The 15,054-nt window shown below is 43.3% G+C and overlaps 1 protein-coding gene across 6 annotated transcripts in view; it reads left to right on the plus strand.

Annotated features, from left to right (window-relative positions):
* Positions 1–15,054, plus strand: part of PDE4D (phosphodiesterase 4D) — a 1,320,537-nt gene that overhangs the window by 999,851 nt on the left and 305,632 nt on the right. The window contains exon 1 of one of the 6 annotated variants that reach the window (XM_068251218.1): positions 5,211–5,681. The exons of the other annotated variants lie outside the window; for them this stretch is intronic. Within the exon in view, the coding sequence (XP_068107319.1) occupies positions 5,617–5,681 (65 nt within the window). The 5' untranslated portion in view covers positions 5,211–5,616. Of the gene's footprint in view, positions 1–5,210; positions 5,682–15,054 lie in introns of those variants that run through there. 6 annotated transcript variants of the gene reach the window in all.

A 15,054-nucleotide genomic window follows, 5' to 3' on the forward strand; every position in this document is an offset into this window, starting at 1 on the left:
AATTGGGTTCCTCTCTTCTGAACCCCACTGATTACCCCAAAAGGTTATTAATACTTAAGTTCATAGGTTATTTCGATAAAGACAGGAAGTCATTATTGATACATGTTAGGTAAATTACCTGGTTTAACATTACCAAATACCCATATTGCAATATTACCTGATACATATATTCAATGTATGTTTTTCCTTTATGTTAACTTTATATATTTCAATAAAATCACGTTGAAAGCAAAAAAAAAAAAAAAAAAAAACTTTGAAACTGATGTCCAGCCTGTCTTTCATGTTTTCGGCGGTGTCGGCAAATAACTGCACCCTGGCTTGCAGACTTTCTAGCTCACCACTTGCATAGAGGGCTAATAAGCATTTCATACGGTTTACTGATATTTCTATATCATTCTATTTTTTTCCCCAGAAAAGGGAGTAAACTGTTATGTAAAATGAGTGTTATGCTAGGTACACACGTTGCGTTTTTTTTTATTCGATAAATGCGTTCAATTGAGTTCCGTAATATTTGATATTACCATATTTTTCAGACTATAAGACTCCTGACTAGGCCTGAAAGAGAAATCGAATTTAAACCGAAATCGCGATCACCAAGATCACAATTTTGGAATCGTCAAAGTGACGATTATCGCTATCACAACATTTCCACGTGAGGAAAGTTTGAAGAAACTTCCCCAAAGTCCTGGCACGTGCAGCCCGCAGCATTGGACATGCCTTCCGCACGAGTCCAACGTTGTCCATCACCGTCTGCCGGCTCTTGTGCTTGGCAAAACTGTCATGTGACATATAGGAAGTATTCCGTACATTAGAGCCTGCAGGAGGTGAAGTGGATAGACTGGCATCGCTGGACTCGTGCTGTAAGCTATGTCCAGTACTGATTCAACTTGGGAGACAAAGGAGGCACAGAGACACAGAATAGGCACAGAGACACAAAGGGGACAAGAGAGACCCAGAGGAGGCACAAAGAGACAGGGGGACAGAGGGGAAACAAACAGGCACAGAAGGGGAACAAAGCTTGATTTGAAGGAAATCGTGAATCGAATCGAAATTGCAATTTTGGACAGAAATCGCTCAATTACATTTTTTCCTAAAACTGTTCAGGCCTACTTCTGACCATAAAACGCACCTAGGTTTAGAGGACAAAAACCAGGGGAAAAAATACTAAACCTGGTTCATCGATGGTGAATAGGAATCTTGTGGATTATGTCCCCTTTTTACCTCGTATCTCCCTGTGTCCTACTCTGCCTGCTTGTGTCCCCATGTGTCCACCTCTGTCCTCAGTGTCGTCCTCTATGCCCCTTTGTGCCCCTGTGTCCTCCTCTACATGGACACAGTACAGGGAGTTCCCGATATTGCGGAAGGTTGAAGGTTCGTATTGGCAGGCGGTCACAAGTCAGGAACTCCCTGCGTTTGGACTATAAGACGCAGTGACTTTTTTTCCCCATTTTGAGGGAGAAAATGTGAGTCTTATAGTTCAAAAAGTACAGTATATCGGCATAGAGCTGGAAGTCAGTCCAAAAAGTGGGACAAATGAGGAAGAAAGAGGGACAGAGGAATTGGTCTCCCAAAGAGGGACTTTCCCTCCCGCCAAGAGAAGGGGCAGTTGGGAGCTCTGCATACATTTCACAGTACTGCTCCTTGGAGTCGGCAGCATCACAATAGACAGCGCTGCAGGTGGCCATGCAGAGCAGCACAGTGCAGCTGCTGGGTTTATTGGGCATGAATTAGTCCTTTGTGAGTGTTCTGCAAATAACTATTCCTTGGCTGATCATGAATTTAACTGACAAAGAAGCACAGTAATTGCTTAACAAATGTGATGTCACTAGTCACTGACCATTCCAAATCCACATTAACCATGTAAGTAGTGTATGAAAGCACAATCGTTTGCAGGGAGGGGTGGTGGCCAGTCACGCAGTACTGTAACTAATAAACTTATGTAAAAGCCAGCTTTACTTTTTGGGATCTTTCACAGTGATGCATGGCGATAGCTTGAGACTGGCAGTCACCACTGGTCAATGAGGTGCAAATTCTGAATTGATGCAGGATTATGCAAATTTTGTATGCAAATATATGCAGCTTGCAAATAGACAAATTTAATTTTACCTTGGCAGGGTTTGCGTTGTCCGTTTTTAAAGATGCATAAATTAGCAAAATTCTACATGTCGCTGACCTATGCTGAAAAAGGACAGCGAAACAAGTGTGAATCCAGCCTAAGAGGCGGCTTTAAAAAGCGGACCTGAACCCTGAACTTCCTGTAATAAATCTGCAGTGTATCTACTTACTGCTTTCCTGGAAGCAGACATGGGGTTAACATCCTGTGTTTACAAATCAGCAGCTCTGCTGCGGCAGCCAGCTGACACAACTGAGGGATTAAATGACAACTTGTGATTAGTCACAGATGAGGGGGAAATAGACAGGCTAAACTCTCTAAATCGGGGCTATCGAACTCAAATACAGAGTGGACCCAAATTGAGTTCTGGGACAAAGTAGAGGGCAGACCTCAATGCCTAGTGGCCACCTCTCTCCCTTATAAAGTTCCCTGGTGTCTAATAGTCCCCCTCCATCCCCTATACAATTCCCTGTCATTTATTGGTCCTCCCTCGATTGATACAATTCCCCGATGTTTAGTGGTCCTCCTTCCCCTATACAGTTTTCGGGGATTTAGTGCCCCCCCCCCTTTCCTCTCCTATACAGTTCACTGTTATCTAGTGCTGTCTCCCTCCCCTGGTGATCTAGGGGTTTTCCAATATAGCTTATCTGGTGGTCTAGGACTTACCCTCCAATATAGCTTCTCTGGTGGTCTAGAGTGGGCCGAACATAATGCAAAGTGGGGAAACTGCCCGAGGGCCAAGTCTGATGGCTACGAGGGCCAGATTTGGCCCACGGGCCTGGAGTTTGACTTGTATGCTCTAAATACATACATTTTCTTTTCTTAATTTTCCTTCTGTCCTGTGCAAGAGTTCAGGTCCAGTACTGGCAAGGCCGAAGCAATACATTGGGGCACCAGAGGCTCCAGGGAGTTTTGGGAGGAGCCATAGGCACCCATGTTATGTGAAGCAATTAACAAATGGCGTGCCTCAGTCACCCGAGCAAAATGGCAGCAGTGGGGATCCACTACCATGGATCCAGATCCATGTAGCAGAACTCTTCTGGAACAGTCGGGTGTGTGATGCAAGTGGCGATAGAACTGCTTGCTGGGAGCAGTAGTGCACCAGCGTTTGGCTACATTACAGCTGCAGGCTTTTGAATGTCTGATCTGACTTGGTTTTTGATTGCTGGGTTTAGTGTTAGGAGTAGGTGGGGATTGTTAATTAGTATAAAAAGGGGAAGGTTAGAGTGAGAATTGGGGTACAGAGGGGGTTAACAGAATATCAGTTTAGTGACCATCTACTATTATTGATACAACTGCCGATGTTCTATCAGTATTACTTGGGAGGGAGAAAACTGCGGCGTGGTCACCATCCAGGAACTTGACTGATGCTTAGGAGTCCCCATCATTGCTGGGGTACTTAGAATGGGGTCTGAAGCGGGGCATCATGGTTTTCTCCCTACCAGTGCCCAGGTGGTCAGCTAAAGACACTCCTATATGCATTCTTGTACATTTGTAAGTATAAGTGAAATTGTAGTGGCAAGCGGAGCAGTCTTGTTTTACTTGTTACACTATAGGTCATTTCTTATGTTTACTTTGAGTTGATTAAAGTTTTACTTATGGAAATGGAGCTGCTGTTATTGCCAGTGAGGATTTACACCTAAACGCTAGAACCTCCTTTTATCAGAGGTGGCAACAATCTGGTGAGCCTCTGTGTTGCTGAAGTTGGACCTGTCGGACTAAAGTTGAAGTGTCCTCTACTGGTTGCTCCCACGGCACTGGGTGTTTTGTGAATCACTGTGGACGACTGTCTGAAAGTATTACACTATGTAAGGTTTTTCATTTTAAGATTCGCTTTTGTGGACAGCAAACATACGATCTTCATTTTCCATCTCCGGCGTTTGTTTATGCGATCCCATCTGACTTTTTTGGGAGACTATTTGAGGCTGGCACAGTGTTTACCATATATTAACAGAATGTATAGATAAGACATGCTGCAAGATGTTGACATGGTCGATTGGGTGCGTGGGGGGTAATGGCGTGCGCTGAACGTGACAAAAAATCCCTGGCCGATGTCAGGTACCCCCCCCCCCCATCGAATGGTTGCCAAAATCGCTAGATGTGTGGCCATCTTTACTACAATGTTATGTTATAGCCCCTAAATTAACATTATACATACTGTACATACATATACTGAACATCAGGGGTGTCCATTAGGTAGATCGCGTAGGACTTCTTGGTAGATCCCAACCCCACTACATTTTCCATTCTGTATATACAAGTGTGCTCCTAAAATTGTACATGGGCAGATCATTTTGACTTGCTAATTTTTCAAAGTAGCTCACAAGCAGAAAGTGTGGGCACCTCTGCTGTACATATATACATTTAAAGGAGGCTTAGATGCTTTCTTTGCATTGAAAGACATCCATGGCTACAATTACTAGGTAATGCCCAGTGATGTTGATCCAGGGATTTTATCTGCCATCTGAAGTTGGGAAGGAATTTTTTTCCCTTTTTGAGGCTAATAGGACCATGCCTTGTAAGGGGTTTTCGTCTTCCTCTGGATCAACAGGGATATGTGAGGGAGCAGGCTGGTGTTTTACTTAGTTATTTGGTTGGAAAAAGTTTAATAACTAGAGTTCAACCAGAGAACAATGTAACACCCCCCCCCCCACCCTCCCTCCCTCCCCCCCCCCCCCTCCACCACCACCACCACCACAACAGCCACTTTTCCTTTATGTAAGTGAGCTCGCCACATCCACCAGTTTTTGGGTTTAATGCGATTTCCTCTCTTGCGCTACAAAGTTATAGATTGACCTCTTTTTTTCTGTATTTTTTGATGTAACAAAACTGTACTTGTATACAGATTAACTCCATATAGAGCTCATGTACACAATACGTTTATCTGGGTTCACCTTTACCTTGTTTGGCTTTCTGACATGCAGTAGTGTTTACACAGGAAGTTCAGCCAATCATAAGAAGTCACTTTGCCATGTGGGCGTTGAGATAAGTTCAGGTTGTGCAGGTAGATCCCCTGGGACAGTAGGTGGATAAAAGAATGACGTTGTCCCTCCAGATTGGATGCTCCTCACCTCGGCAGTGCTAATGAAAGTGACATTTCCTTGGCATGTCTGGAAGATTTTTTTTTCCTTTGTCTTTTAACGTGATTCTTGCCCTCAGTGGGTTCCCTCTCTCTCTCGTGTAACCTTATTACACGCAGAGGAGGCTCAGGAGGCTTGTTCGGCAGCAGCTGAGGTTTCATGTGACCTAGATGGAGAATAGAGTGAAGCTGCAGTTCCTCCCCTGGAAATTTAAGACGCGGGATAGAAGCTCTGTCACTTCCTAACACTTAGCTGAATGGAAGTCAGGGATAGGAAGCAAATCTCTCTGCAGCCTCCTCTATCATCTGGGACTGAACCTGAGCGGTCTTCCTGAGCCCTGCTGCTCTGCACAGCATTATGGATTACTGTGGAGCTACCAGAAGTCCTTTTGTTTCTGCTTAAACTACCACTTTTTGTCAAACAATGAGTATCGTGCTCAAGCCCAGATCCCGATCCACCAGTTCCCTCAGGACAACAGACGGACTCTGGTACGTATATAGTGGGATTCCTTAGGCTGTAACTCTGCCGTTTTGAAGCATTAACAGTAAGAGGGTTAATGTTCTGTAGACCGATCTCTCTAACACTTTCCAGAAATTAGCCTGAGGGATTTGGAGACGGACGTCTTAGTGGTTACAACTTGTTCAGTTTTACACAGTTGATATAGGTTGAATGGCGTAGATGTGTTGACTATTAAAACGTATTGTGCTTTAATTGTGTTTTTTAATGGCCTCTTGTGTAATTTGTGTTATGCAGATGATTGTTGGTTCTAATGTGGTGATTTAGAGCGTTTGTGATGTGATCGGTCCAAAGCCCATAAATCTTTGTCGGGTCGTTTCTTCAGACAGGAACTAGAGCTACCTTTCTAAATCTCCAGTAATCTGCAGGAACAGTCGCTTCTTTAACTAGACAGGTACAACTAAGTTGGAGCAAAAGTGTATTCCCCCCCGCCAGGATTCAGTATGAACCTATTTTAATGGGGAGGGGTTACCCCACTTTCGTGTGCGCCTGCCATCAAGGAGTGACATAAGGGTTATCTTTGTACTGACATGTCTGTCATGATGAATCAAACTAGAGCAACTTATTGGCAGTTGACCATAGCAACCACTTTTGTATAACCCGCCTGTTAAATGAATTGTCAATTCTTATCTTTTATTTAGGATTTGTATAGCGCTGACCTTCTGCCGCGCTGTACAGAGTATTGTCTTGACACTTCACTTTCCCTCAGAGGGGCTCACAATCTAATCCCTGCTATCATAGTCAACTTTTTGGGATGTGGGAGGAAACTGAATTGCCCGGGGAAACACATTCACTCGCACTTTTTCTCACACCTCAGAGCGAGTTGCAGTAGAGCTATAACAGCGCTCTCAGTACTGTATGTTTGAGGTGAAATGTTCTCTAAAGTCAATGTGACATGCCTGGTATAAAGTGTGGAAATTCTCCTCACTCTACTTAATACGAAAAGGTCAGAGTGCCGGTAAATGCAAAGAACCAAAGATGGTATTTTTAAACAACTTTTGTTAAATTTGTCTAAATGTCTGACACATTTTTGAGCATTCATTTCTTGAATATTCTCTAGAAGCCATTTGGTGGTTTCATGCACGGTATATCGGGAATAGTATTTCTAATATGCTCGCACATTGTGGAGCAGTTTTTTTTGTTTCTTTTTTTTTTTTTTTTTTTTTTACTCCACCTCTAGATTACCTTACCAGCTCCTTTATCAGCTTCTGGTCAACCTTGCCCCTTTCCTAAACCTACCCCCCTCTCCTGTACTATCCCATAGCTTTCGTATGACTCTTATACACACCTTTTTATCTTGCTTCTCGGTGTGGAATACAACCACCCTTAGGGTAAAAATCAGCAGTACTTTGCTTACACTTCATGGGTGGAGTTTGTAGAAGCAGAATCACTGGCTGTTCAGTGCTAAAAGTAGATATATGCTTTATATGTACAGTAATGTTTGTAAAGGTAATTTTGTCAACATGGGAATTTGGAATTATCCCAAACCACTAGTTTTTATTTAAAAGCTTCACAATACAGTTAAAGGGATACTGTAGGGGGATTGGGGGAAAATGAGTTGTACTTACCCAGGGCTTCTAATGGCCCCACGCAGACATCCTGTACCCACGCAGCCACTCACCGATGCTCCGGCCCCGCCTCTGGTTCACTTCTGGAATTTCAGACTTTAAAGTCTGAAAACCACTGCGCCTGCGCAGCTGCATCCTCTCTCCCACTGATGTCACCAGGAGTGTATTGCACAAGTCCAGTATGGTCTTTGGTCTGCGCAGTATGCTCCTGGTGCCATCAGCGGGAGCGAGGACACAGCAATGCAGGCACAGTGATTTTCAGACTTTAAAGTCTGAAATTCTAGAAGTGTACCGGAGGCGGGGCCGGAGCATCGGTGAGTGGCTGCGCGGGCACAGGATGTCTGTGGGGGACCATTAGAAGCCCCGGGTAAGTTCAACTCCTTTTCCCCCGACCCCCCCCTACAGTATCCCTTTAATGAGGAAATGTTGATTTTCTTATTAATGCAAAGTGGTAATGCATTGTGGCGCTCCAGAGAATTGCTCACTTACCACCTCAGAGGAACATATAATCTAGTCTTCCCTGCAGAACTACAGCTGAATGCATAGCTCTGCAGACTAATCTTCTGGTCACCCCACTGTGCTAGATGCAGTTCCACACTATTCAAGAGGAAACTCCAGTGAAAATAATGTAATAAAAAAGGTCATTCATTTATACATTATTGTAAAAATGAAGCAGTTAGTGTTTGCACATTGTAAAATCTTTCCTCTCCATGATTTACATTTTGACATTTACCACATGGTGACATTTTTTACTGCTGGCAGGTGATGTTGCTGGAAGGAGATGCTGCTGCTATTTCCCACAGTGCAACAAGGCTCCCACAGTGTGATGTCAGTACCTCAGTGCTGTGAGGTGCTGACATCACACAGTGGGAGGGGTTTCACCACAATATAAGCCATACAGAGCCCCCTGATGATCCATTTGTGAAAAGGAAGCTACTGATTGCGATGAAGTTCAATTCTTGGTTACGGTTACTCTTTAAAGGGCATATGGATGGAATGGTATATAAGGTGCCCTTGCTGTGTTCCTTTTACCAAATCTTTGTCTGACCTGCCACGATTTAGCAGCCAATTTATAGCAGCCAATTTAGAGGCTTGCAAGTGCTCCAGGTCAATTTATTTTGGCACATTTGTTACATTTCCCTGCTTCTAATTAGTACTACCGTAGTGTGTATTTATGGCCAATTGTGGCTAGGGGGCAGTATGAGACAATAACTGGACTTCTGTTTTCTGTTTTTTATATTTTCTGCTCGTAGAGCGAGATCAAAGCATTCCAAGAGTTTACAGCACGACTAGTTCTGCCGAAGATGTGCACTTATCTCAAATTAGATAACTCTATTGAAGCTGTTACGGGTTAAACCTAGAGCAAGTCTGTATGCATGTTCCTGGTGGGATCTGGACAACACTGAAGTATGCACCCCGGCATCTGTTTTTCTAAAAGATGTAAATGCCAGGTTTTTATGCCAGCATTTGTTCCCTTTGCAGGATAGCCATACAGATACAACATGTCAGAATGACAGCTAATGAGCAGCCCTCTGCACCTGTTGGCTGCTCTTGTTCTGTGTGCCGCAGTTGTGGATGGGATGAGCTTATGCCAAATCAGCAGGAACTTGTAGTTAGAGATTATGCAAATTTTTGTCAATGTATGCAGTTTGAAAAAGGACCAATTTAATCCCAGGTTTAATTTGATTGGTCCATTTTTCATGCTGCATATAGTTGCACAAAAATGTTCATACATTTGCAGCAACTCTGAAGAATTTGCATATCTTTGATCATCCCTAGTTAGGGTCTGTACACACATCCAATTGTGATTGGTCAATGACTGGCAATGTTAACCACTTCCATGTAATATGAGCGCTTACCCACACTATCAGTTTATAGTACTGGAAATCTGGCCAATCTTACCACTTCCATGTAGTATATAGAGGAGCAACAGTCATTGGCCTATGAAAATTGGTTGTGTATGTACCTTACATTTGGATATGTTACCAGGATTAAAGTGACCTATTTTTCCACTTTTGTAGTATGAGAGCTTACCTGCACAATTTTCCCACAGTACTCACTGTTGGCCCTCCTACTACATGGAAGGGGTAAAATTAGACGATCATTGAGCAATAAAAATTGGAAGTGTGTATGTGCTTTTAGACTGTAGGTGTATACTGGGGCAGGGCCCATACCCACTGCCATTCAGTGTCAGACCCAACACCTCTATGAAGGTGGGCGGAACTATATAAAGTGGTGATTGGTGGAGATTCTGTCCCCCTTTTCCTCTGCACTCCTCTACAACAGGCACAACTAGCGATGGCTTTGAACTGTGGGGTTAATAACTGACCAGTAGGGGATGGTCCATAAGATGCTAAGAATTCCAAATTGATGCAGGATTATGTATATTTTGTATGCAACTTTATGCCGTTTGACCTTGGACCAATTGAATTCCACCATGGCAGGATTTAAATTGGACCTGAATGCTTGCACAGGACAGAAGGAACAAATGCCCCCTGTATGTATTTTAGAGAGTTTTGCCTGTCAAATCCCCCCTCATCTGTGACGTGACTAATCACCAGTGTAATTTGACCTCTGTCGGCTCAGGAATCTCCTCTGCCACAGTAGAGCAGCTAATGTGTAAACACAGGATGTTAGCCCCGTGTCTGCTTCCTTAAAAGCTGCAACAATTTATTTTCTTTAATGCTTATTACGCTGTTGCGTATCTTTTAGAGCAGCGCTTAACATTTTATTGGTTTGTAGCCCTTTTTAAAAACATGTACTCAAGTACCCCCAGCATAGTAAACATTATCACAAGTACCCCTTGATAAATATGTATTTATTCGTAGTACATAATTGGTTCTAAACCATTTCCAAGCATTTACTATTGCTTTTCATTAGCTAAAACACTAAGGCCCGGTTCACATCTGCTAAATGAGCCAAAAGGATCCGGTGAGCAGATCCGGTCTCCACTTCACCAGATCCGGATGGCTGTCCGTGGCCCGGTTCACATATGAAAACTGATCTGATCAATGATTGATCGGATCTGTTTTCACTCAGCAAATACATACCTAATCTTCCATAGCAGCTGGTAGTATAGGCTTCCTCTTCTTCTGTGACTACACAGCGCGTCATGTGACTAGTCACATGACGTAGAAGACAGACGCCTCTACCGCCGGCTGCTATGGAAGATTAGGTATGTATAAACTAACCCTCATTCACCCTCCTGTTACTAGATTTGCGTCGGCCCATGCCCCCATCCGCCGTGGAACGGTACGTTTCCCATTGCCCCAATGCTGCTGCATTTTTGTCCGGATCCGTTCCGCTAAGCAGAACGGTCCGAAAAATTAGGGCCTGCAGTAATTTTTAGGTCCGGGGACCGGAACGTACGGAACGTATCCGTACCAACGGACGCATGTGACTGGATCCATAGGTTTAACATTGGATCCATTCACATCCATTCAGTTTGTACAGTATACGTTCCAGGAAAAAACTCTAATATGAACCGGGCCTAACTTGGTGTTTTAAAGAAGATTCATCATTTTATACAACCCTAAATTAGTTTGATCAAAAGACTTGTTTGAAAGTCTATTGGTTTCAGTCATTTGATCTAGTCCATTGTTCTATCAAGTCCATTGACCAGTCAAACCTGTAAATTAGCTGTAATTAGCATTTCAAATGTTTTGTCATCTGTATGTACAAGGAGTCTGAACTACTTTTTGTTTGAATGTCCGGTTTGAACGACAGTCGGGCATAAAATCAGACGTGTACGCACCTTTAAAGCTGCATAATATGCATACAAAATTTGCATAATCTTTACATTGAAATTTGTTGCATCACCTTGACCATCCCTACTGACCAGCAGCTGCCAATGTCTGCTCTGCCAATGTGGATAATCCTACCTTGTAAGGTCTGGTGCACACTACAAGAGCTTTCTAGAGATTTCAAAAGCTCTTGCTAATGTGATGCTATGGTGAATTTTTACAAAATCACATCGCTCCAGTGTGATCACACACAGTATAACATAAGCGGGAGCTTTTCAAATCACAAGCGCTTAGAAAAGCGTTTCTAGTGGGGCCCAGGCCTTAAATTTGTAGCAGGTGGTTGGCAGTCAGACTGCTGCTTGGGGCTGAATTGCATGACAATATTGTGGTTCAACTGCCCTTTAAAACTAGCCTGTATTGTTCAGTCAGGTGGTCTGACGCCCAACTGCATTAGCTGCATGCTTGTTTCAGGTGTGATTCAGACACTACAGCAGCTAAAGAGATCAGCAGGGCAGCCAGGCAAATGGTACTGATTAAAAGGAACAAAATATGGCAGCCTCCATATCTAACTTAAACTGTCCTTTAGGGTGCATACACATGTACAATGACTGCTACCCCTAGGTATCAGAACTTCACCACTAGGGAAGACAGTTCAGGGCACGAGTGCTGTACAAAAGCATTGATTACTGCTGAGTGGCGTGTGGTGTTGCCATGTAAGGGGGAGGAGTGACAGTAGCTACAAGCAAGTGTGTAAGGAAGAGAAGGGATACCTTCATAATGTTTTATCTTAGAATGACGTGTTGGGACAAGCTGCACACGCTAGATTCTTGGCGGAGGCTGCCCTGAACTGCCTCCTCTAAAGCCTGGCACACAAGCTAGAGGCAGATTCAGGTTATGCAATCCCTGAGATACCGCATGAAATGAACCATAACCTGCTGTACAGTGACATGCCTGTTCTTTCCTCTCACCTTCAGTAAGTAGTGACTAATCTTCAGCATGCCGCTCTCCTCAGAGAAAGCAATTCCATGCGACTCCTGAAAGTTCCTCAGTAGAAGAAAAAACTCCGAATTACAGAAATTGATCCTTCCTAGCATTAAAGGGAACCTTAATCGAGAGGAATAGGGATGTTTCCTTTTAAAGAGGAACTCCAGTGAAAATAATGTAAAAAAAACAAACTTAATTTTTACAATTATGTATAAACTATTTAGTCAGTGTTTGCCCATTGCAAAATCTTTCCTCTCCCTGATTTACATTCTGACATTTATCAGTGACATTTTTACTGCTGGCAGGTGATGGTGACATTTTTACTGCTGGTAGGTGATGTTAGTGGAAGGAGATGCTGCTTGCTTTTTTTTTGTGGTAGTTGGAAACAGCTGTAAACAGCTGTGGTTTCCCACAATGCAACAAGGCTCCCACGGTGTGATGTCAGAACCATGGTCCTGACATCACACTGTGGGAGGGGTTTCACCACAATATCAGCCATACAGAGCCCCCTGATGATCAGTTTTTGAAAAGGAAAAGATTTCTCAAGGGAAAGGGGGTATTAGCTACTGATTGGGATGAAGTTCAATTCTTGGTTATGGCTTTTTAAAGAGACACTCCAACCAAGAATTGAACTTTATCCCAATCAGTAGCTGATACCCCCTTTTACATGAGAAATACAATGATTTTCACAAACAGACCATCAGGGGGCGCTGTATGACTGATTTTGTGCTGAAACCCCTCCCACAAGAGGCTCTGAATACCGCGGTACTCTGGGCAAACTGCCACAATGTAACAATGTTCACAGACAGGAAATGGCTGTTTAAAGCTGTCTGTAACAGCCAGAGCAGCTAGAAACAGCTACATAACTTGCCCACAGTAACAATGTCACCATGTAATACATGTCAGAATGTGAATCTGGGAGAGGAAAGATTTTACAATGAGCAAACACTGACTAATCATTTATACATAATTATTGTAAAAATGAAGCACTTTTTTTTATTAAATTATTTTCACTGGAGTTCCTCTTTAAACAATACCAGTTGCCTTGCAGTCCTGCTGATCTTTTTGGCTGCAGTAGTGGCTGAATCGCACACCTGAAACAAGCATGCAGCTAATCCAGTCTGACTTCAGTCAGAGCACCTGATCTGCATGCTTGTTGAGGGGGTGTGGCTAAAAGTATTAAGGCCCATTTCCACTTGTGCAGTGTGAATTCATTGCGGAAAACTCAAACGAATTTGCACGTGGATGCGAATTTCACTGCAAATTTGCGTACGTTTTGCGGTTTTGTAAGTATGCAAATTTAAGTCAGTGCCTGTGTGCGTTTACATTGATTTTAGGCAAAAACGTAAGCGAATTTGCATGGAACATTCGCACAGGGTGAACGCATGTAAATTTCCTATTACATTGTATGTGGAGTGAGAATTCTGATGGCTCTGCTGTGCAGATTTTTCATGCACAGAAAAGCGCTCTGTTTTCCTGACAAGTGGAAACAGGCTAAGTTGTATTGGTTGTGTGAACCTGCGTGCAGAAAACGCATGCAGATTCGCCATAGTGGAAACAAGCCCTCAGTCACGGGATCAGCAGGAGAGTCAGGCACCTGGTATTTTTAAAAGGAAAAATCCATATACTTCTCAGTTTAGGTTCCCTTTGACGAGCCTGACTCTTCCATAAACTAAAACTAGCTAGGATTGGTAAGGACAAGTCCGGCTCATCCAGCAATTACCAATACTCACCTGCGGCATCGCTGGCATGTGGGATCCCCTGCTGGCTCCTTCCTGCTTTCCTGCAAGCGCATTCCCTTCATCTTCTCAGCGATCTCCGTTCTTCTGTGTTAAACGCTTCCTGTCCCTTGGCGGTCATGTGTTCCTCTGATGCCTGCAAGACTGCTACTTGTAAGAGGTCTGCAAAATGCTTACAAAAGAAAGAAGCACTTAATTTCTTTTACTGCTTTTGGTACAAGAATTATGTATAAATTAAGCCCTGTGGAGGTTAAAGGGGATTATGGGTAACCAGAAATAACGGACTAGTGTAAGGGGCTGGTAGACAGTCAATGAGGCTTTTAATTTTGTTTTAAAGTAAGTTTTTTATGTTTAATATATCCTACTGCATTTGATTGGTCCAATTCCAAACTGCATAGTTTAGGAAAATGAGCTCAAAACACTCTCATTGACTATCTGTAATGGTCAGGATACCTTTGAAGGGCCTTTATAGTGAGTGATATGGAGGCTGCCATATTTACTTTTAAACCATACTTGCCTGGCATTATTGCTGATCCCTATGGTTCTGAGCATCTGATCATACGTGTTCTAGGTCTGTGGCTGAATCTTACGGGATCACCAAGACTGCAAGGGGAAAAAAAAAACGTTTCCCGCACACAAGTTTGCTCTAAAACTAAAGCAAGACACAGGTTACTATTTGTAGGTTTTTCAATGTAAATGGTATGTTACTGCCTGCCCTATGTCACTTGTGCTCCCTCCTACCCCTAGAGGTCACTTTTGGGGCAACTGTCCCTGTTCTTAGCAGTCTGTGGGCATCCAGCAGCAACATCTAGTGGCCAGAATAAGCAGGAATGTTGTTCTTCAATCACTAAGGCACCTGGCTGATAAACCAACACTCCAGAACGTCAGCCAATAAGATAACTAGACCTATTTTAACAGCTTCCAGACATACATAGTTGGAATCTGCATCCTGCTGGTGGCTGTGTGGCAGGGACAGGACATAGGTTCCAACTATTTACCGCCTTGCTCTCACGCCATTCAGATAGTTTGTGCCGCTGTTCTGTCGCTGCTACAACTCGCTTTACTGTCTTAGTGACATAGCTTCCACATCTCTATCAGGAGCCTAATTTCATGGACTCCTGACCCCATGATTACTGTGAGCCAATCACAGGGCTCAATAGGCTAAGGATAAATCTGGTCCTTTTAAAGGGAACCTGAACCAAGTAAAATTTAAAATAAACTTAATGTACCTGCAATTTAATATTACATACTTGCCTCAATGTCCGTTCCTCTCTGAAGCTCACCATTATCTTCTTATGCTGGGTACACACT

Source organism: Hyperolius riggenbachi, chromosome 1 (assembly GCF_040937935.1).
Source record: "Hyperolius riggenbachi isolate aHypRig1 chromosome 1, aHypRig1.pri, whole genome shotgun sequence".
NCBI classification, from domain to species: Eukaryota; Metazoa; Chordata; class Amphibia; order Anura; family Hyperoliidae; genus Hyperolius; species Hyperolius riggenbachi.